This window comes from Seriola lalandi, unplaced genomic scaffold, assembly GCF_002814215.2.
Source record: "Seriola lalandi dorsalis isolate HSWRI2012SDOR001 ecotype SW California unplaced genomic scaffold, Sedor1 jcf7180002054972, whole genome shotgun sequence".
Classification (NCBI taxonomy): Eukaryota; Metazoa; Chordata; class Actinopteri; order Carangiformes; family Carangidae; genus Seriola; species Seriola lalandi.
This window is the reverse complement of record NW_019525660.1, coordinates 5167271-5189196: the sequence shown is the minus strand read 5'-3', so window position 1 is coordinate 5189196 and position 21926 is coordinate 5167271. Positions and strand designations below refer to the sequence as shown.

General features: G+C 40.2%; 1 protein-coding gene across 1 annotated transcript in view; it reads left to right on the top strand.

The window, feature by feature from the left end:
* The window catches only part of pck2 (phosphoenolpyruvate carboxykinase 2 (mitochondrial)), a 25963-nt gene extending 7233 nt beyond the window's left edge, over positions 1-18730 (top strand). The window contains exons 3-11 of the mRNA XM_023398033.2: positions 7701-7885; positions 9247-9317; positions 9481-9616; positions 9718-9905; positions 11629-11791; positions 11877-12092; positions 14863-15000; positions 16853-16948; positions 17177-18730. Coding sequence (XP_023253801.1) covers positions 7701-7885; positions 9247-9317; positions 9481-9616; positions 9718-9905; positions 11629-11791; positions 11877-12092; positions 14863-15000; positions 16853-16948; positions 17177-17646 — 1663 coding nt within the window. The 3' untranslated portion in view covers positions 17647-18730. The remainder of the gene's footprint in view (positions 1-7700; positions 7886-9246; positions 9318-9480; positions 9617-9717; positions 9906-11628; positions 11792-11876; positions 12093-14862; positions 15001-16852; positions 16949-17176) is intronic.
* The last annotated feature ends 3196 nt before the right edge of the window (positions 18731-21926 follow it).

Genomic DNA, 21926 nt, shown 5'->3' with positions numbered 1-21926 from the left:
CACACACACACACACACACACACACACACACACACACACACAGGGAGAAAGCTGTTAACAAGTTAGTGCTCATGGAGAAAAATTACAGTTCAGACTGGTACAGCAGCAGACATATTGACTTTACTTTGAGCTACAGGAACTGGTCAACTATCATAGTAGCTCCCCCTTGGACTGCAATACAAATTCAGTAGGTCTCAGGTCTCAGCAGGTGCCACTAAAGCAGTATCTGGGCACACACACACCACCACCATCACCACCGCCACTCCCACTACCCCATTTTTATCACTTAAGGTAGGCTAAATAACAGAAACACCTCTGTATAATGTACTATACACTACATCCTCCAAAGTGATCAATTGAATCAAAAACTGTCTAAAATTATTTTAACAATAAATTGACAACTGAGTATATTAGTAATTATCATGTGTATGCTCAGCCTCCAAAGTTCCGTATTGAAATTTTGGTGCGTAACTAGTTCCGCAGCTTTGAGAAAACCCAGACAATATGTATATCAATGCTCAATCGGGAATGGTGTGCTATGACTTTTCTTACATTTAAACTTATACTAGTTCTACTCCAGCACTCAGAGCTCTGTGCTCCCTTTAGCGACTTTCACTAACTCAGCACTTGTTTACATTCTGTTCAGATATGCTAGTTACTTTAGCTTAGCAGTTAGCACTAGCTTCTCTCTCTCTCCCTCTCTTGTTCGCTCGGTGACCTGCTGATGTCTTTTCACTAATAGTAGTGAACTCGTTCACATGTTGACGTGCTGACATCAGTGTGGTGTCCCATCTCAGTTTCTCTTACTGGTAGAGTATATTGCTGCTCTGTCTGAAAACAGTTAATATTGCTGATTTCTTTATTGCTGCTATAAGTTTCAAATGATGCGCTGGCAACAAGTGGCAGCAAGTCCGCATAGCTTGTCTTTTTTGCAATATATTTGTATATATTAGTATATTTTTTGTTGATTTATGTTTTTTTTTCGTCTGACGATGGAGAAAGTAAAGTACACAAAGGAAAATTCCTGACTTTAAAGTTTACCATAAGTGTGATGAACTGGAGGCACTTCTGAAGAACCAACGAGCATCTCGTGAGTGTAGTCTCATGTGTTTCACGGAGACCTGGTTAAACGACAACACTCCCAACAGTTGTGTGGATTTATCTGGCTTCACTGCAGTATGAGCAGACAGAGACGCCAGAGCAAGTGGGAAGAATAAAGGTGGAGGACTGGTTCTGCTTGTGAACAATAGATGGTTCAACCCCGGTCATATCACAGTGAAGGAGAAGATCTGCTGTTGGGATATTGAACTGTTGGCAGTTGGTCTATGACCGTACTATGTACCAAGAGAGTTCTCACAGATCGTCGCCATTATTGTTTTCATTCAACCACGACCAGAGCCTGCAATCACATTTGATGTCATTCACGAGACTGTTGCGAGGGGTCAGACCGACCACCCAGATGCAGTCATTGCAATATCGAGCAGTTTGAACCATATCACTCTCACCTCTCACTTGACTGGCTTTACTCAGTATGTTGACTGTCCCACAAGGGAAAATAAGACACTTGATCTGTTGTATGCAAACGTCAAGGAGGCCTACACTGCTTCAGCTCTACCACCACGTGGCAGATCAGATCGTAATCTGGTTTTTCTTCAGCCTTCCTACAAACCCTGTGTACTGAGGCAGGCTGCAATCACCCGCTCATTCAGGAACTGGACCCTGGAGGACAGTGAGTCTCTAAAAGACAGTTTTGAGTGCACAGATTGGAATGTCCTGTTGGAGTCACAGGAAAATGATTAAAGCAAGGACCCTGACCTTGATAGAATGGTTGAATGTACCACGGATATTAAGTTCTGTATGGACACTGTAATACCAGCAAAGACTGTACACTGCTTTCCAAACAACAAACCCTGGATCACCAGTAACATCAAGACCCTTCTCAACCAGAAAAAGGAGGCCTTCGGGGATGGAGACATGGAGAAGTTCAGGTGTGTGCAACATGAGCTGAAGAGGAGATTAAAGAAGGTGAAGGAGGACTACAAAAGAAAGTAGAGAGGAAGCTGCAGCACAACAACACCAGAGAGGTGTGGAAGGGGATGAGGACCATCACTGGGTATAAAGAGAAGAACAGCCAGGCAACATCAGGTGATGTGGACAAGGCCAATGAATTCAACCTGTTCTACAACAGGTTTGACACAGCCTTACCTGTTCTCTCTCCCACTGCTTCAGCTGTAGCTTCTCCTACGGCATCTCCGTCACAACCTGACACTGCAGCCGCAACTCCCTCCACACTGGGGTCAAGTCTCCTGTCCTTTACAGCAGACAAGGTGAGGGCGATGCTCGAGAGGCTACGCCCTGGAAAGGCAACAGGCCCGGATGGTGTGTGTCCAAGGCTGTTAAAGGACTGTGCAGCCCAGTTGGCTGAGCCTCTCCAGAGGATCTTTAACTTAAGCCTTCAAACAGGGAGGGTCCTGGTACTGTGGAAAACATCATGTCTTGTTCCGGTACCTAAAGTAGGACGACCGGCTGAGATAAATGATTACAGATAGATGGCCCTCACATCACACATCATGAAGACCCTGGAGCGGCTTTTTCTCCACCTTTTGAAGCAACAGGTTGAACATGCACTTGACCCTCTACAGTTCGCCTACAAAGAACATATTGGAGTGGATGATGCCGTCCTTTACATGCTCCACCAGGCCCATTCTTAATTGGATGAGCCAGGTAGTTACATGAGGATTATTTTCTTTGATTTCTCAAGTGTATTTAACACCATCCAACCGCCCATTGTTAAACATGAGCTGGAAGGTCCCTGCTTCATGTCCTGGATTTTGGATTACCTGACAAAACGACCACAGTATGTCAGGCTGGGTAACCGTGTCTCAGGGACAGTGATGACCAGCACTGGGGCTCCACAGGGGGACTGTTTACGGTGGACTTTAAATACAACTCTGAGTCCTGAGTCCTGAAATACTTGGACGACACAGCTATTGTGGCGCATATCAGGAATGGGCAGGAAAAGGAGTACAGGGCCTCCAGTGAATGGAGCGACAAGGACAGCCTCCTTCTGAAAACCTCCAAGACCAAGGAGATGGTCATCGACTTTCGGAGGTCTAGGCCCACCCTTCAGCCAGTCAACATTTGTGGGAAGGGCACGGAGGTGTTGCACACTTATAAATACCTAGGTGTGCACCTGGACAGTAAACTGGACTGGTCCATGAACACGGATGCCATCTACCTGGAGAGACAGAGCCAGCTCTTTTTCTACAGGAATCTCAGGTCCTTTGGTTTCTGCAGTGAAATGCTACACATGTTTTATCAGTCAGTGTTGGCCAGTGTACTCTTTTATGCTGCAGTCTGCTGGGGCAGCAGCATGTCAGACATGAACACAAAGAGACTGGACAAGCTGGTAAAACAGGCTGGGTCTGTGCTTGGCTTGAGTGTGGACTCACTCAGGACTTTTGTGGAGAGACGCATGCAATGTAAAATGGAGGCCATCTTGGACAATACCAACCATCCTCTCCACAACATTCTGGCAGGACAGAGAAGCAGCTACAGGTGCAGCAAACGTCATCACTGCGCTGCAGAACAGAGAGGTTGAGGAGATCCTTTGTTCCCACTGCCATCAGGCTATACAACACCTCAGCCAAAGGAAGTGGACTAATGTAATTATTATTGTTTATTTATTAATAACTGTTATTATTATTATTATTATCATCATCATCATCAACAATGAGCTAATGGAGATATGAATTTACCCTCTGAACTGTACTGAACTGAACTACCCATTGTACATTGTATTAAACTTACACTAGTTCTCCTCCAGCACTCAGAGCTCTCTGCTCCCTTTAGCAACTTTCACTAACTCAGCAGTTGCTTACATGCTGTTCAGATCTGCTGGTTACTTTAGCTATGCAGTTAGCACTACCTTCTCTCTCTATCCCTCTCTCTTGCTCGCTCAGTGCGGTGTTGTTGTATCTTCAGTGTAGACGATTATGATATTTACTACATCTTCAGCAATGTCTGCTGTCTTTAGGCACAGCTCCACTTGCTATCTGGACTAAAATTTACTATAATTAATAATGATAATTATTAATGGGATTAGCTCTCATTATTATTGTTATCAGTAGGTGCACTAGAGTTGCTATTACATTACTATTGCTGTTACTGCCATTACTATCAATATTATTAATCTTGCTATAATTGCACGTTCTTGTATTTTCCTCTGTGCTCTCCCTTGCTCTCTCTCTCTCTGTCTATCTCTCCAACCCAACCGGTTGAGGCAGATAACCGCCCACCCTGAGTCCGGTTCTGCTTGAGGTTTCTGCCTCTTAAAAGGATGTCTTTCCTTGCCACTGTCACCTAGTGCTTGCTCTTGGTGGGAATTGTTGGGTCTCTGTAAATATGCTCTATTTGGAAACTGCCTTTGAGATAACTTATGTTGTAAGTTGGTGTTATACAAATAAAAATTTACTTGACTTGAGTAACTGAAGCTAACTGCCATCTCTGAAATTTTTTGTCAAAGTCAGACAAGCTCTTTTAAGTCCCACAATTTCCAACCTTGATTGACAATTTTTATTTAAAACATGTACAGATTTTGGTTAAAAACCATTATTGTGAGGTCACTGCACATGCTGACGTCGATGTGGTGTCCCATCTCCAGTCAGTTTCTTTTACTGGTAGAGTTTATTGCTGCTCTGTCTGAATACAGTTAATGTTGCTGTTTTCTTCATCACAGTGTCTAACTAACTGCTGTACATTCAAACTTCCACTAGTTGTACTCTAGCACTTAGGAGTTCCCTGCTCCTTTTAGCGACTTTCACTAACGCAGCAGTTGTTTACATGCTGTTCAGATCTGCTGATTACTTTAGCTTAGCAGTTAGCACTAGCTTCTCTCCCTCCCTCTCGCTTGCTCGGTGTGGTGTTGTTGTAATTTCAGTGTAGAGGATTGTGATATTTATTACATCTTCAGCGATTTCTGCTGTCTTTAGGCACAGCTCCACTTGCAAAACTGGAGGCAACTGCTCACTCTAACTGCCATCTCTGAAAATTTTCCTTTAAAAAAAGTCAGATAAGCTCTTTTAAATCCCACAATTTCCAACCTTCATTGACAATTTTTTATATAAAAAATGTAGAGGTTTTTTTTGTCCTGTATCACCTAGTTTTGGTCTTATTCTGATATGTTTTACAGTTTTTGAGGAAGTGATGGGAGTGCTCTCCACCTCTCCCATTGACTGCAATACAAATTCAGGAGCAGTTGTTATTCTGATTGGCTAATTAAACTCATTGATTCTCAGCCTTTTAACTCAGGTATGAGAGCAACTCTAAGATAAACCAACACAGTGTATTTGCGTGTACTTGTGTGTGCGTGTTGATGTGTGGTTCTTTGCATGTGTGTACATGTCTTTCTAGAATTGTGAGGACAATTTTGGTTGAAAATCCTTATTGTGAAGTCATTTTGGCCGGTCCTGACAACTTCAAAGGGCTGTTTGAAAAGACACACAAACTCCATCACCATCATATGGATATTAACTGTATAAGTGTCTCAACCTGGTAACACAAGCATTTTGGAGGCTCTATGGCAGACAGTTCTATTGCCACACACAACAATACACACGCACATTGACAGACACACACAAACACCATCTTACTTTTTTGATATTTACCTTCAAAATAAGAGTCTCAACCAGGTAAAAAGAACTCACTGGAGGTTCTGTTGGGCAGCTCTACTGCCACACACTCACTCACTCACTCACTCACTCACTCACTCACTCACTCACTCACTCACTCACATACATATATATACAGTGGAGGAAATAATTATTTGATCCCCTGCTGATTTTTTCTTACAAAGACATGAACAGTCCATAATTTTTATGGTAGGTTTATTTTAACAGAGAGAGACAGAATATCAACAAAAAATCTAGAAAAAAACATTAAATAAAGGTTATAAATTAATTTGTATTTGATCATCTAGCAAAACGTGACTTAGTACTTGGTGGAGAAACCCTTGTTGGCAAGCACAGGTCAGACGTTTCTTGTAGTTGCTCACCAGGTTTGCGCACATCTCAGGAGGGATTTTGGTCCACTCCGCTTTACAGATACTCTCCAAATCCTGAAGGTTTCGAGGCTGTCGCTTAGCAAGTTTCAGCTCCCTCCACAGATTTTCTATGGGATTAAGGTCCAGAGACTGGATAGGCCACTCCAGGATCTTAATGTGCTTCTTCTTGAGCCACTCCTTTGTTGCCTTGGCCGTATGTTTTGGGATGAATGTTTCCACCTCCATTTTTGACAGTGGGTATGGTGTTCTTGGGGTCATATTCAGCATTTTTCTGCCTCCAAACATGGTGAGTCGAGTTGATGCCAAAGAGCTCAATTTTGGTCTCATATGACCACATCACATTCTCCCAAGCCTTCTCTGAATCACTCAGGTGTTCATTGGCAAACTTCAGACGGGCCTGTACATGTGCCTTCTTGAGCAGGGGGACCTTGCGGGCACTGCAGGATCTCAATCCATTATGGTGAAGTGTGTTACCAATGGTTTTTTTGGTGACTGTGGTCCCAGCTCCCGTGAGATCATTAACAAGCTCCTCCTGTGTAATTCTGGGCTGATCCCTCACCTTTTTCAGAATCATCCTTACCCCACGAGGTGAGATCTTGCATGGAGCTTCAGAGCGAGGGCGATTGACTGTTATCTTGTATTTCTTCCATTTTCGAATTATCGCGACAACAGTGGTCTCCTTCTCATCAAACTTCTTGCTGATTCTCTTGTAGCCCATTCCAGCCTTGTGCAGGTCTACAATCTTGTCCCTGACGTCCTTTGACAGCTCTTTGGTCTTGCCCATTAGTGGTGGAGAGGTTTGAATGGAAGAGATTGATTCTGTGACAGGTGTCTTTTATACACATAACGAGTTGAGATTAGGAGTAGGGACTGACTTTCCTAAAGGGACAGCACTAATTTGACTGCCTCATTGGCACAGAACCGGTCTGTGGGGGTCAGAATTCTAGCTGGTTGGTAGGGGATCAAATACTTATTTCACTCAATCAAATACAAATTAATTTATAACCTTTTTATTTAATTTTTTTCTGGATTTTTTGTTGATATTCTGTCTCTCTCTGTTACAATAAACCTACCATAAAGATTATGGACTGTTCATGTCTTTGTAAGTGGGTAAACCTACAAAATCAGCAGGGGGGATCAAATAATTATTTCCTCCACTGTATATGATATAAATGTATATTTGACAGAAACACACAAAGACCATCTCCACAAATTCGATTAACCTACAAAATATAAGTCTTAACATAAGAGGGAATTATTGGCTCTGTTGTACAAAACCTAGCTTTATTGCACATCAGTTTCTGTTGGGGCATGTACATGTGTGTATACATGTCTGGCTATGGTTGTGGGGACAAATTTGGGTTTGAAACCATCAGTGTGAGGTTATTTTGGCCAGTTGTGACAGCTTCAAAAGGCTTTTTGAGGGACACCTGCAGTCACTGAGGTCAGTGTCAGGATGAGTCTCTACGACATGAATGAAACTAAAAGTAACTACCTTTATACAGATTGAAACGAAAGGAGTGAAGTAAACGCACCAAGCAGTAGGCACATTCAAAATTTCTCCAGGAATTTTCGAGTTCTCTTCTACAATTCCATATTTTTCCTGCATCAGGCTCAGATTTTTTTCTGTATTTTGCAGTTGGTTGGCACGTACAGATCCAAAAGACGTGGCTCGGGTGGAGAGCAAGACCGTGATTGTGACCAAGACCCAGAGGGACACCATTCCCATCCCTACTGGTGGGGTGCAGAGCCAGCTGGGAAGCTGGATGTGTGAGTCAGACTGGCATAAAGCCAGAGAGGAGCGTTTCCCTGGCTGCATGGCAGGTATGTTGCTGGATGGAAATTAAATGTTTCTTCCTTGTTGCCAGGAAAAGTGTGTCTTCAACTTCCTTATATTGTAAATGGCTTTGACTTGAAATTTAGTGATTTAATCTGTATAATATTATTAACCAACTATATAAAAAAATTTATGACAATAAAATAGGATGTTTCGTCTCTAAAGAGTAACTTAACACAAGGCTGAAAAGTAGTGTTTCACCTCCAACCTGCCCCAGTATGGGTGTGGTTGGGTTGGGTGTGGTCAAGGAAAGATGAGAAGGAGAATTCATAAGGACTTACGAAAAGACAATCGTGGAGCGGAGAGAATCCGACTGCACTTACTCTAAGCTTTTTCTTAAAATTACCTTTATTTATATCACATAAATACTCCTTTCCTAACCAAAAACTAACCATGCTTTTGACAATTTTTGAACAATTGTCATGAAGTGAAAATTCATTTTAGTGCTTTACACAATCGGAGGGGATTTAGTGAAACAACATTTATGTATACACTATAATATTTTGTTGTGATAATGATATTGTTAACTAGAAATTAAATATATTTGTTCTTCATGATAAATCCTAATTGGATTTGAAATAGAGAAGATAAACAGTATATTACATATTTTTATATATACAGTGTATATATATATATATATATATATATATATATATATACTGTGTATGTGTGTATATATATATATATATACACACATACACACATACAAACATAAAAAAGGTACTCTCTTGTTTCTACATTTAAGTAGGTCTGCCGATGTGAAACTACAATGTTGCGTTGCTTTAAATGTTGCAGCAGCACAGAATTGTGGGATGGCATTTCCCCTTTCCTTTCTTAAAGGAAGGTCCAGTGTTTCCTATGCTAAAGGAGATAAGATAGGAAGCATTGAAGCTCCTTTCCTTATCATTTAGGGAATTCAACCAGCTCTGATCATGGGTGCAGCTTAGATACTTTTGGGTAATTTCACTCAGTTAGTAACCTTCCTAAGCAAAAAAGCCTTTTCAACCACAACCCCATATACAAATGCAGCAAGGTGAGAGGTAAACGGGTCATCAGGTAGTATTATGTTACTGACAGATGTTTTACCGAATGTTTTTTGACGAATCTGCCACTGAAGTTATGTAAAAAAACAGATGTTTTATACATCATCTGTAACGATGTTTTTGTGGCATATAAAATAACATGGGACAATTACTTGATTTGCACCATAAAAAGCCAAGAAAGCCATGACCTCTCAAGCCAAATATTACCTAATTTTCATCATTTGTCAATACTGAAACAATGCTGCCTAAAATGGAAAAATAAACTACATTCATATGTAATTAATGCTTGTCTTTCCTCTCTATAGGTCGGACCATGTACGTGATTCCCTTCAGTATGGGTCCTGTAGGCTCCAGTCTGAGTAAATATGGCGTCCAGGTAGTGACTGTGCTCCTCTCAACACTTGATAGAAAAGCATGCAACAAAGCAATACACCTGCTGTTTGGAGTTAGCAGTTTCATTTATTGCTGTAATTTATAATATATTCTAGAAAATGACTATATCAAAGTCTCAGGTGATAAACGTTCAGCTCTCCTTCAAGGTGACAGACTCCCCGTACGTCGTGGCCAGTATGGGCATCATGACGCGTATGGGGACACCTGTCTTGAAGAAACTGGCTGAAGGAGCAGAGTTTGTCCGCTGTCAGCACTCTTTGGGACGACCTTTACCTCTCAGAGGTACAGATTTCAACAGCAGGAAACAAGTTATATTACTGCTTTGTGCAAACATTTTTATAAATTCCCTTTCTTCTTTTTTCCCTTTTACTATTCCTCTCCAGCCCCTCTGCTCAACTCATGGCCCTGTAACCCAGACAAGGTGCTGATATCTCACCTGCCGGACAGTAGGCAGATCCTGTCCTTTGGCAGTGGCTATGGAGGAAATTCTCTCCTTGGGAAAAAGTGCTTCGCCCTCCGCATTGCCTCCCGCATTGCCAAGGACGAGGGCTGGCTGGCAGAGCACATGCTTGTGAGAATGAAGGATGTCATGTTGTGACTGTAGCCTGGGTTGAGAAACTGACTCTGGGATAGTGAAGTTGAGCACTCACACTCTGCAAAAATAAATAGTTAACCTTCAGTGTAAAACATTGCTGTCTTAAGCAGACCCTAATGTCTGACTCTCAAATCAGTACTGTCGAAAAGCAATTTTTTTCCGTCCTGCTGTAAGGAATTGAAAGAAAATGTAATCAGAAGTTTTCTGATCCTGTAATTTTTCACAGTTATGTTGGTAAAAATATAACCGTCATACCTGACTAGTACATACCGTCCATATTAACGACAATTTATATGATAATAAAATAACTCATTGGCTCCTTATGAAGTAAATTATGGAAATAAATGTGAAAATGAACTTCATGGTCCTATTGAAAAGTATTGTATCTAATAGCCAACAATCTTTCAAATATTAAGATAAATACTTGGATGGGATTTCAGTTTTGATCATACAGTTGAAGTCAGATGTTTACATACTCTTAGGTTGAAGTCATTAAAGCTAATATTTAACCACTGCTCAGATTTCATGTTATCAAACTATAGTTTTGGCACATGTGTAAGGGCATGTATGACATGAGTAATTTTTCCAACCATTGTTTCCAGATTCCACATTGTTTCACTTTTAATTCACAATATTACAATTCCAGTGTATACACACATACACACAAAATTCCAACATATTATGGCATGGCTTTAAAAGCTTCTGATTAGCTAATTTGTGTTAATTACCTGTGGAAGTATTTTAAGACATACCTTCAAACTCAGCGCCTCTTTGACATCATTAGAAATTCAAAAGAAATCAGCCAACTACTTGAAAAAAATTGTGGACCCCCACAAGTCTGATTTTTCGTTCTGAGCAATTTCCACACACCTGAAGGTTCCACGTTCATCTATACAAACAATAGTACACAAGTATAAACACCATGAGACTATGTAGCTGTCATAACATTCAGGGAGGAGACGTATTCTCTCTCCTAGAGATGAACTTACAATAACCCACAAAACCTGACTCAATTCCATCAGTTCTGTCAAGAGGAATGGATCAAAATTCAGCACCTTAGTGTGAGAACCAGTGTAAAGCTATCTTAATTTAAAGGCAATGCTACCAAATACTAACAAAGTATATGTAAAATTCTGACACCCTGGGAAGGTGATGAAATAAATAATTCTCTACTTTTATTCTGACATCTTAAAATATAGTAGTGATCCTTACCTCTAAAACAGGTAATGTTTATTAGGATTAAATGTCAGGAATTGTGCAAAACTGAATTCACATGTATACGGCTAAAGTGTATGTATGACTTCTACTGTAAATAGATCTTTGGCCTCTCTCCAGTATACAAACATGAATGCATTTCTATTTTCTGATGTACCAAAAGAAATACCTTTAGTATTTTGTGTCAGGTTGAGCTTGTGATGCGAAGGGATCATAGATGGAAATTTATCATCTTCTCTCATCACTCACACATTAATATATTTTGTACATTGTCCCTAGAAATGTAATCAATTAAATAGAAAAGAATATGGCTAGATTTGTATTGTATGTATGTTGCTGTGAAACTGCCTGGCCTTGATGCACTTTCAGTGCCTTGGACTGATGGCTATCAATGAAAGGTTGAGTGATAATTATAGAGCTATACTTGTGATAATTACGATTATTCCTTTTAACATTTTTATTCACCACTCCATCTGCTTCTCAGATCCTGGGTATCACCAACCCTCAGGGAGTGAAGCGTTACATAGCAGCGGCATTCCCCAGTGCCTGTGGTAAAACCAACTTGGCCATGATGAAACCAGCTTTGCCAGGATGGAAAGTTGAGTGTGTGGGAGACGACATAGCATGGATGAAGTTTGACAGCCAAGGTGAGAACGAGGAGCAGAGCTCACGCACAAAGACCCTGTTACTCCATATGTAATGTATACATGTACAACATGTCTGTCTCTGTAGGTAAACTGAGGGCCATCAACCCAGAGAATGGTTTCTTCGGTGTAGCTCCAGGTACCTCAGACAAGACCAACCCATATGCCATGGCCACCATTGCCAAAAACACCATGTTCACTAATGTTGGTGAGACCAGCGATGGGGGAGTGTGGTGGGAAGGACTTGACCCACCTCAAGTCGGCATCACACTCACAGACTGGCATGGCAAAACTTGGAAGCAAGGTAATATCAGCCAGAGGATGTGTTTTTATAGGGACATCAAAGTGTTGTGCTTGTATTTCAGTTATACTGATTTGTTTCCGTTTTTGCCAACAACACCAACATAAAATGTCATAGTGTTGGGCCACCACGTGCTGTCAGAATCGCTGCAATTCTCCTTGGCATCATCTACAAGTCTCTGAACTCTACTGTAGGGATGAACACAATTCTTCCAAAATAATTTCACTCATTTGGTGTTTTGATGATAGTACTGGAGAGCGCTATCTAACACATCAGCCCAAATTCTCTGGGCTGAGATCTGGTGGCTTTGGCCAAGGCTATAGCATATGATTTACATCATTTTCTTACACATCAAACCATTCAGTGACCCCTTGTGTCCTATGGATGGAGTCACTGTCATTCTGGAAGAGCTCACTCCCATCAGGATAGAAATATTTCATCATAGGATAAAGGTAATCACTCAGAATAACTTTTAAGGGGACAAGTGGACTAAAACCATGCCACCAAAATGGCCCACACATCATAATGGAGCCACCAGATCACCTCACTATAGGGGTCAAGCATTCAGGCCTGTACGGTTCTTGGTGTTCGCCACACATACACTCGCCAACTTTAGGAGAATACGGTGAAGGATCTGACTATATTACTTTTTTCACGTCTCTGTAGACTAGTGCCTTTGGTTTTCGCAGCACTGAACTCTCAAATGTGCTTTCATCTTTGTAATGGCTTTATGCACTGCAGGCCTATTATAACATTTTCAGTCACCTGAGGAAGCGTTGCTCTGCTGTATTTCCTTACATATCTCACTAATGCACAAGCAACACTTGATCCAAGGTCATCAGGTAAATCTCTGCTTACAAGGTTCAAATTGTTTACAGCCACCATGGGCATCCGGTCAAGGATGAAGGAGACGCTTGATGTCCCTTTTAAATCTTAAATATTCAGTTCCAACGGTCTTACTTTAGTAAGTGCAATGTGTCAAAGAATCCAGTAGAGGGCACCAAATGAACGCAAATGGTCTTTACAGCACTTTTGCTTACAAATCATTATGAATCCAGTGCAATCTACAGTATTGCATGAAACACTGTTACAAGTCACTCAAATAAACAACTAGCATATTATAATATTTCTATAGTAAAGCTGAAAGATATTTCAGTGACTGTACACTGCATCAGCCACATGGTTCTTAAACACTACTCTGAATGGCATGTAAACTATTAACAGTTTATAAGACCTGTACCATGCAGTGCACCTTTGCAGAAGCATCTGCATTTGTTTTGTTTCTCCATTCATTTGTTCAGGTTTTTCCTTTAATTTATCACCGTCTGTATCTCTCCACCAGTTCTGGTTATTAGACTGCAGACCAAAGACACACAGAAGTGAACTCTACTGGAGAGATGAACACAATTCTTCCAAAAATAATTTCACTCATTTGGTGTTTTGATGATAGTACTGGAGAGTGCTATCTAACACATCAGCCCAAATTCTCTGGGCTGAGATCTAGTCTCTCATAAAATCATAAAAAGCTTTAAGAATTTTTATGAGCCAGATCTTTGTATCTCAGTATTCCTTTTGTGACAGAACTTTGTTCTGATTGGCTGACAGCTTCACTGACATGTGTTATATGTTCTAATAACTTCAGATCCATTATCTCCTATGGTTTTTTTCTCCAAAAGGCATGCAGATTTGATCTCCTCCTTCTGCCAGCTATTTTTTTTTTACATATGGGAACCGACACTAGCAAGATTTCCAGCAAGAAAGCTGTAAAAACAGTTTGGTTAGTTTAGTGTGTTATTGTAAAAGAAGTAATGCCTTTTTATTTTATTTATAACTGAAATACCGATTATGTTTGCACTGCAGCATACAGTATATTGTAGTTTTGTAGTATTGTAGTTGTATTTTACTTGTTTGACAATATAATAATCTTAATTTTTTTGTAATTGTCTAATGGAGACCAGGATTTGGCCTCCTTGGCATTTTGAGTAACTTTCTTCATGTGGGTTAAGATGTAAAACGTTTTGTCAGCTTTTGTTTTCTTCAAAGATGTAAATTCTTTCAAGTGTAATGTCATTCTCGGTTTGGCTGGTTTGAAATAATGAAACAACAGTACATGTGAAAAAAAAATTATTTATAAGGTTGCTCAGTAGTACTATTCACAGACAGCTCAGGACAACAGTATGGTTGTTACTAACTCTGAGCATGAATCACATTTACTAATTCACCCATAGTATGGGGCAGACCATACCTAATTTTACAACAGAATCATTTTGTGAATGGAGTATAATTTTTAATAATACTGTGATATAATAACATCACAACAAAAAACAAACAAAACACCATGATTTAAATTTTCCATGTTACTTATGTAATGGAGCTTTTATTTGTAATGGAGGTGCCTAAAGATCAGACACAGTTTTCACCATGATATACAGATGTTTACAATATTTTTGGCCAAATTACTAGAGCACTCAATAACATTAACATTAACATTGAAGGAAGAACAAAATATTGTTTCCTTTTTGTGAACAGGGTCAATCAAAAAATCCCACACACTTGTTGCAAGTTAGACAACAAATGTTGCAAGTCAGTGTACAGGAGTATTTAAAAAAAAAAAAACGAAAAGGAAACGATATTTAAAAAAAAACAAAAAGGAAACGATATTAAAAAAATCAGAAAAAAAAAATTGATTGATAGTTTGGATCCACTCATCCTATTCCTACGCACCTGCCTCACAAATAGATGTGTAAAGTTCTCTCCTGCTTTTTGTAAACAGGAAGCTTGACACCTTGTGCCCACCCCAACTCCCGTTTCTGTGCCCCAGCGGCTCAGTGTCCCATCATTGACCCCCAGTGGGAGAGTGAGGAAGGGGTTCCCATTGACGCCATAATCTTTGGTGGCAGGAGGCCAGAAGGTTGGTGCCAATTTTTATTCACTTTTAATATTGACATTTTTGGCCTTTGGTTATAGTAAGAGTGACACTAGAGATACAGACATGGGGAGAGATAGAGAGGAGGTGGGTAGAGACACCACCAGGCCACTAGGATGCCTTAGCATTCACACAGTTGATAGTTGAGTCTTCTGTGGCGTGAATGACACAGAAATAAATACATTCATTCAACATAACATAAATTAAAATTGCAACCAGGAAATAAGCTGTGCTGAGGTCACAGGAAAAGATTTTAGTGAACTGCATATAAAAATGAGAGTTCAAAATAAAATCAGGTTTTAGGCTTTTTAATTATAGGTTTCAATGAAATAATAAGTGTCTGTAATTCAGAAATATGAATGTTTTTTTAATTACTGAAGAGTACTGAAATTGATTATTGAAGTTGAAGAGATGTAAAGAAGTTGGAATAATCAGATCCTCATTTTCCTTGTAATATCAGGCAATAATACTGAGCAGATTACATCTTCCATGCAGTATTGTCTCGCTCAACCTAATATTAGGAAAAAGGTTTTCATGTCTCTGCACCGGTGACAGCCAGGGCCAGAAATATTATGTTTTCAGGTTGTCTGTCTGTACATACGTCCCATTCTCATGAATACGATATCTCAGTAACACCTGAAGGAAATTTCTTCAAATTTGGCACAAAAATTGACTTGGACTCGAGAATAAACTGTTAGAATTTGGTGGTCAAAGGTCACTGTGACCTCACAAAACACGGTTTTGCCCATAACTCACAAAGTCAAGCTAATTATAACACAACGCAAATGTCTAATAGGATAAAATGAAGTGATGACATTTTATATCCAAATGGTCAAAGGTCAACTTGACTGCAACATCATAATGTTCTGCAACACCTCTTGCTATTATTCAATGCTGTAACTAAGAAATGGAAATGGTGGCCATATTTCCTGCAACTTGGCTGGTTGGCAGAGAGGTAAAACACAAGGCCGTAATTCTAGTTTTCTATTATTAAGTGCCTGCAATGCAATAACATTGAAGGCATATATTACTATCCTGCATACATTCGATTTATTAATCTTCTGTAACGAAATTTCAGCGTGTAACTAGTCCCACAGCTTTGAGAAAACCCAGACAATATACAGTATGTACACACATATATTGAAAGAAACACAAACCATCTCCATCTTTGGATATTCACCTAAAAACTAGGCACCAGGCAAGACAAGGTTTTCGGAGGCTCTATGGTAGACAGCTCTGCTATCACACAATACATGCATATTGACAGCAACATAGACAAACACCATCTTACTTTTTACTTATTTAGTCTGTTTGTCTGTATGTAGTCTCAGCCAGGTAAATAGAACTTACTGGAGATTCTGTTGGGCAGCTCTGCCACTGCACATGCACACATGCGCACACAAACAGACACACACTCACACATCTATTGACAGAAACACACAAACACCATCTCCACGATTTGGATTAACCTTCAAAATAACTCTCAACATGGTAAGAGGGAATTATTGGTTCTGTTGTACAAAACCTTATGCAATTTATATTGCCAAACACAAGCACAGACATTTACAGACACATGCCATCTCCATGACATGGATAGACTTTCACATTCAAAATTTCTCCAGGAATTTTCTAGTTTCTATTACAATCGTGACAATCATAATCCTGCCGTGCCTGAACAGATCTCACAGTAACATCATAGCCTCTTAAACAGTTAAACACAGTAAATATATTGTGGATGTTCTGCATCATACAACACAATGCTTGTGTTTTCTATTTAAACATATGCTTGAGTAATTAGAGCAACAACTTTTATTTAACATGATTTTGATGTTGTCAGGAGTCCCTCTGGTCTACGAGTCTTTCAACTGGCAGCACGGGGTCTTTGTTGGAGCTGCAATGAGGTCTGAGGCCACAGCAGCTGCTGAGCATAAGGGTACAGATAAACACCTCTGATATTCTTATGGTTTAAGTTCCTCTAAATGTATTCATACTGATTTACAGCTCTGTTGTGTTTTAGGGTTGATTGTCTTTTGTATGACTTTGTTTTAGAAATTGTGCCATCACTTAAGAGTTGGTTAAGATAATAGGATGATAAGGAAGCTGTAGTAAATTCAAATCAAAATCAAATCAAAATTACAAAGCATTTAATGTTTTCTTTCAGGCAAGGTGATTATGCATGACCCCTTCGCCATGCGGCCATTCTTCGGCTACAACTTTGGCGACTACCTTGCTCACTGGCTGAGCATGGAGAGCCGAAAGGCTCCCACTCATCTGCCCAAGATCTTCCATGTCAACTGGTTCAGAAAGGATGCCACCACCGGCGCCTTCCTCTGGCCTGGCTTTGGTGAAAACGCACGCGTGCTGGAGTGGATCTTCAAGCGTTGCAGCCGGGAGAGGCAGGATGAGGCAGCCAAGAAGAGCATTATTGGCTGGCTGCCAGAAGATGGCGCCATTGATACTAAAGGCTTGAGTGGCAAGGTGGATATGGGTGCCTTGTTTGATGTGCCCAAGCCTTTCTGGCAGAGGGAGACCAAAGAGTTGAGAGCCTACTTCACTCAGCAAGTTGGAGTTGACCTGCCAGCTCAGGTGGAGGCTGAGCTGAAGGCACTTGAGGACAGAGTACACATGTAAATCCCTAGTGAACCCACAACCAAGGCAGTAGTCCCTGATGTCACAGGATCAGATCATTGGGTGGAATCAGAGTCACTGACTGGGTTTATATACACAGAGAATAAAGTTTTGAACTAGGTTAGCTAAGTTATCCTGTTTTGGTTTGATGCATATAAACAAAAATTGAATTTGGATTAACTGCTTGAGATGCTTGGTTGAGACATTACTGTGGCATAGAAACATCCCGTCTCTTTTTTTTTTTTTTTTTCAACACAGGATATACAGAATAGTGAAATGCCAAAAAAAAAAACATGGCAGGGGCTAGTAAAAAATTATTTAATGGAACCACATTGTCCTACCTCTTTAACGGCAGATTATTGAGATTACAGGTTTGTTGGTGCATAAAAACACAGTTAGTGACTCTTGACTTTCTCTCTTGTCATGTAGGTCAGTTAGGTTTGAACTGTCAGAGATGGAATTGGGGGAGAAGTTAACCTACAATGCAATTGCTACCTGTTGGACACTACTTCACACTAATGCTGCAACAGTGGCAGGCTGTTGCTGGGTTGGTGATAGCAGGGAGATTTGACTCAACGTGAAGGGTAGATTTCTGTGAAATTATCAGACTTAAGAGAGAGAAGCTAATGTCACTCTCTCCATTCACTCAAAAAATCTGTTATGGTACTGGAGCACAATCATCATGGCCTAGTAGTGCCTTTAAGACATTTAACAGTACAGTCCAGGCTGCTAATGTTTATAAGCTGAAGCACAAAGATCTTTCTGACAATGACTAGTTTTTTAATACACTCTGGACTGCCTTGAAAGGCCCTTTATTTTAAATTGAGCTCGATATTATGATATAACCTTTGTTAGAAGTCCATTAACTACTCCAAAACGTAGCAGATTTCAACTGGGCCTGAGGATTACTTTGCATCATTCATCTTGCCACTTTTGTAATGTTTGATTAAAGTGTTTGATTACAGGTGATGTTTACACACAATATGTGAAATTTTGGACCAATAAATGCAACTCAGATCATTAGGCATTTATAGTTGTATGACCAGCTTTTTATTACATTACAATACAATAAATAAATACTTTAAAATGCCTCGTTCATTTTTCAGAGACAGAAAATAAATATATATGTCAGATATGAAATATGTGATACACAATAGATCGGCAAATAAGATTAACACGTTACAAAATAAAGAAAAAATAAAAGTCACAAAATTGAATGACAAACATTTCAAAATTAAATATATTCTTTTACTACACTGATGTGTGTGGACCTGTTTCTGGTCTCATGGTCATGTTTCATGTCCTCATTTTGACTACAATTCTCTTTCATAGCAATCAGACGCACAAATAATGTTATGCCAGCCCTAATTGGCTGGCTATAGTGACGTCAGCATCAGGAGGGGATAGGGCCCCTCCTATATATAAGGCCGACAGTTGTCAGTTGTTTCTTACAGAAACCGTTGGACAACTGTGCTGTTGAGTGCTAAGCTAAACTGCCCACCCCTTCAAGTGCACAACTCGATCACCGGGCGCTTTGTTCCCAGTTGCACGCTAGCTCATGAACAATAGCAATACTGGTCAACGGCTAGTTTCAACCTCAAAGATTTTAACAGTCACAGTCCTCCCCTTTATTCAAAGTTACAATCACTCAAACCAAAGAAAAAGCTATCTCAAATATACAAACTCCTGGCATCCAACGACAGAACACTAGCAATCCCCATAGACAAATGGACCACAGACATAAATAACCTTCCATCAGATTTCAATTGGACAAATACTGTAGATGCACTAACACATTCTCTCTGACATGTAACTCCAAAACCCAACTAATTCAGTATAAAGTCCTTCAAAGAACCCATATCACTACCCACAAACTCTACCTTATGGGCCAAAGAATAAATGTTTACACTGCTCAATCTCAATAGGCAGTTACTTCCATGATACCTGGCTCATCCAAAACTTCTTGTTGGAGGTTATGAGCAGGCTACCTGAGATGCTTGGCCTCAGCATACCCATTTGCCCAATCATTGCATTACTTAGTGACCTCCACATAACATATACCCTTCCATACCCTTAGTTAGTTTTCTCTGATGTTTGTTGTGATTTTCATTTCCCTTAATATAATTTTCCTTTTCAGCAGTTCCAGTACCTGCTATTTTATTTTTGGTTCCCAGTAAGTTCTAAAATAAATATTTTGTTGATTTAAAAAACAAATCTCTGCCTTATCAGTAATGAGCTTGTGTCCTTGTATCCATTTAAAACGTCTAATGTTTTAAAATAGTATATCCTGGGGTGTGATTCCCCAGGTGGCGTTGTTGGCCCCTTTTACTCCACTCCTCACCTTATTGTATGCTTCGTGCAACACCAGCAAAGACTGATTTTTAGAACCCTGTTTTTGACACTCTTGAGTTGTGCGTTTGAGTCCCGTCTTATGGTTCGTTATATGACCATTTTGTGGTTGGTCAAAAGACACACATTTGTAAGTGGCAACTGTGAAATGTGTGGACAGGGTTGTGCATTGTTCCTGGCACATGGTCGATGTATTGAGTGACTTCTTTGTTTTACTGTTTAATGTCCAACATGTAGCTACTGGTTAGCTAATGCTGAAAATGATCTCTTATTTTGCATTTGTTCCTTTTTATAACCAAGCTGGTTTAGGGACTGTGTGAAAAACTAGGGGAGTCGTGTGACGTGGTTGAGAGTGGCTGCGCGAGAACGAGCTGTGCCTATCCCTGCACAGCTTTGAACCCTGACAAAGAGCTAGCTTTTCTTTAAGTTAACAATAAAAGTTGACAATATACTGCAACAATGCCAAATATTACAAGCAATTCTGTGAATCCCTCGAAAACTGGCCCCGGTAGAGTGATGTGGCTAATGCTACTAAAGCTGATCCAAGAGCATAGCTGCCTTGTGGGCCTCCAGACAGTGGGATACACCTGTTGCTAGTTCCATCTCCGGTGAAGTGGCTAAAGAGTTTTCTAAACTTACTGCACTAATCTGAGTCTGAGGCCCACAACAAGAAGCTAGAGGCTATATGGGTGACAACAAGTGCACAAGATAGCAAACTGGCTGAAATTACTAGCCACATTTCCCAAGTTGAGAGCTGGCTAAAATTTCTGGAGGACGCTAACCTCCCAGCCACAGCCATAGAAGTGGAGGTCTTGCTCCATGAGAAACGCATCAGATTTTCTCTCGACAATCCGGCAGTGCTCACCATGAGATCAGCGCAGGGTCCCTGCCGATTCAATGACCATAAAAAAGCCCTGGTTTACATTTGCTCTTTGGGATTATGATGTTTCTGCACCTTGCCGTTTATGAATGATGAGGAATTATTCCCCTTCTTCAATAGGACACTGTCGATTTATTACTCACTCTGAGTCTGCGTACACATGGAGGTATTCGCACAAACTTTCCCCGTTTCCCTGTGCAAGAGAAAATTTTGCATGTGGACGTTTGTGAAGAACATTAATGGACGTATACAAACGGACGATTGGTGAGTTGTCATATTATGTCTCGGGAGATTTAGTTAATCTGACACTTTTTGGTGGACAATTTAAACAACCTTTTGTTGAAAGCTGTTTCTTTTTTGTTTTTTTTCTGTCTTTAAGAAGATAGAGAAATCAAGTAGAGATCACTAAACTATTTAACAATGTTTCAGTGTGTAATGTTAGAGTGGCTATACACTATGGCTATATAGCTAATGATACGTCTGTAGCGTACATACGTGGCCTGGCATCAGTCAAAAGCCATTAAGGAAGTTCATTATAAGGACATGCAGAGTTACGGACCTACAATTGATACTTTGCGACTCTTTCCACCATCAAACTATCAGATTGATAGGAAACAGAAACAAAGGACCCCTCTTCCACAAACAGACCATGCTGTTAGCATGTCCGAACGACACAGAACCAGACCAAAGATCAAAGGGTCAGCTCCAGAGGATCAACCAATGGACACCAGACAACTGGAGAAGTGATATTTGATTGTTTCTTGTATAGGACAAGTAACAACAAAAGGTGTGAATCCTGGCCTGTCTGTGCCATGCATGAACACACACACACACCAACCTCCCTTCCTCTGTCCCTCTCTAGATAAGAGTCATAAACTACAACCCACATTCCAATCCTGGGTAGTGACCAGCAGAACTCTCTTCACAGACACAGATCTAAGGAAGAAAGTAAAATTAAATATCTAACTGTTCTGTAACTCATGAGATGTTTCTATGCAATAGTTTAATCCCAAACTTCTATCCCATAGAATGTTTGAAATGTAACATGTAGATT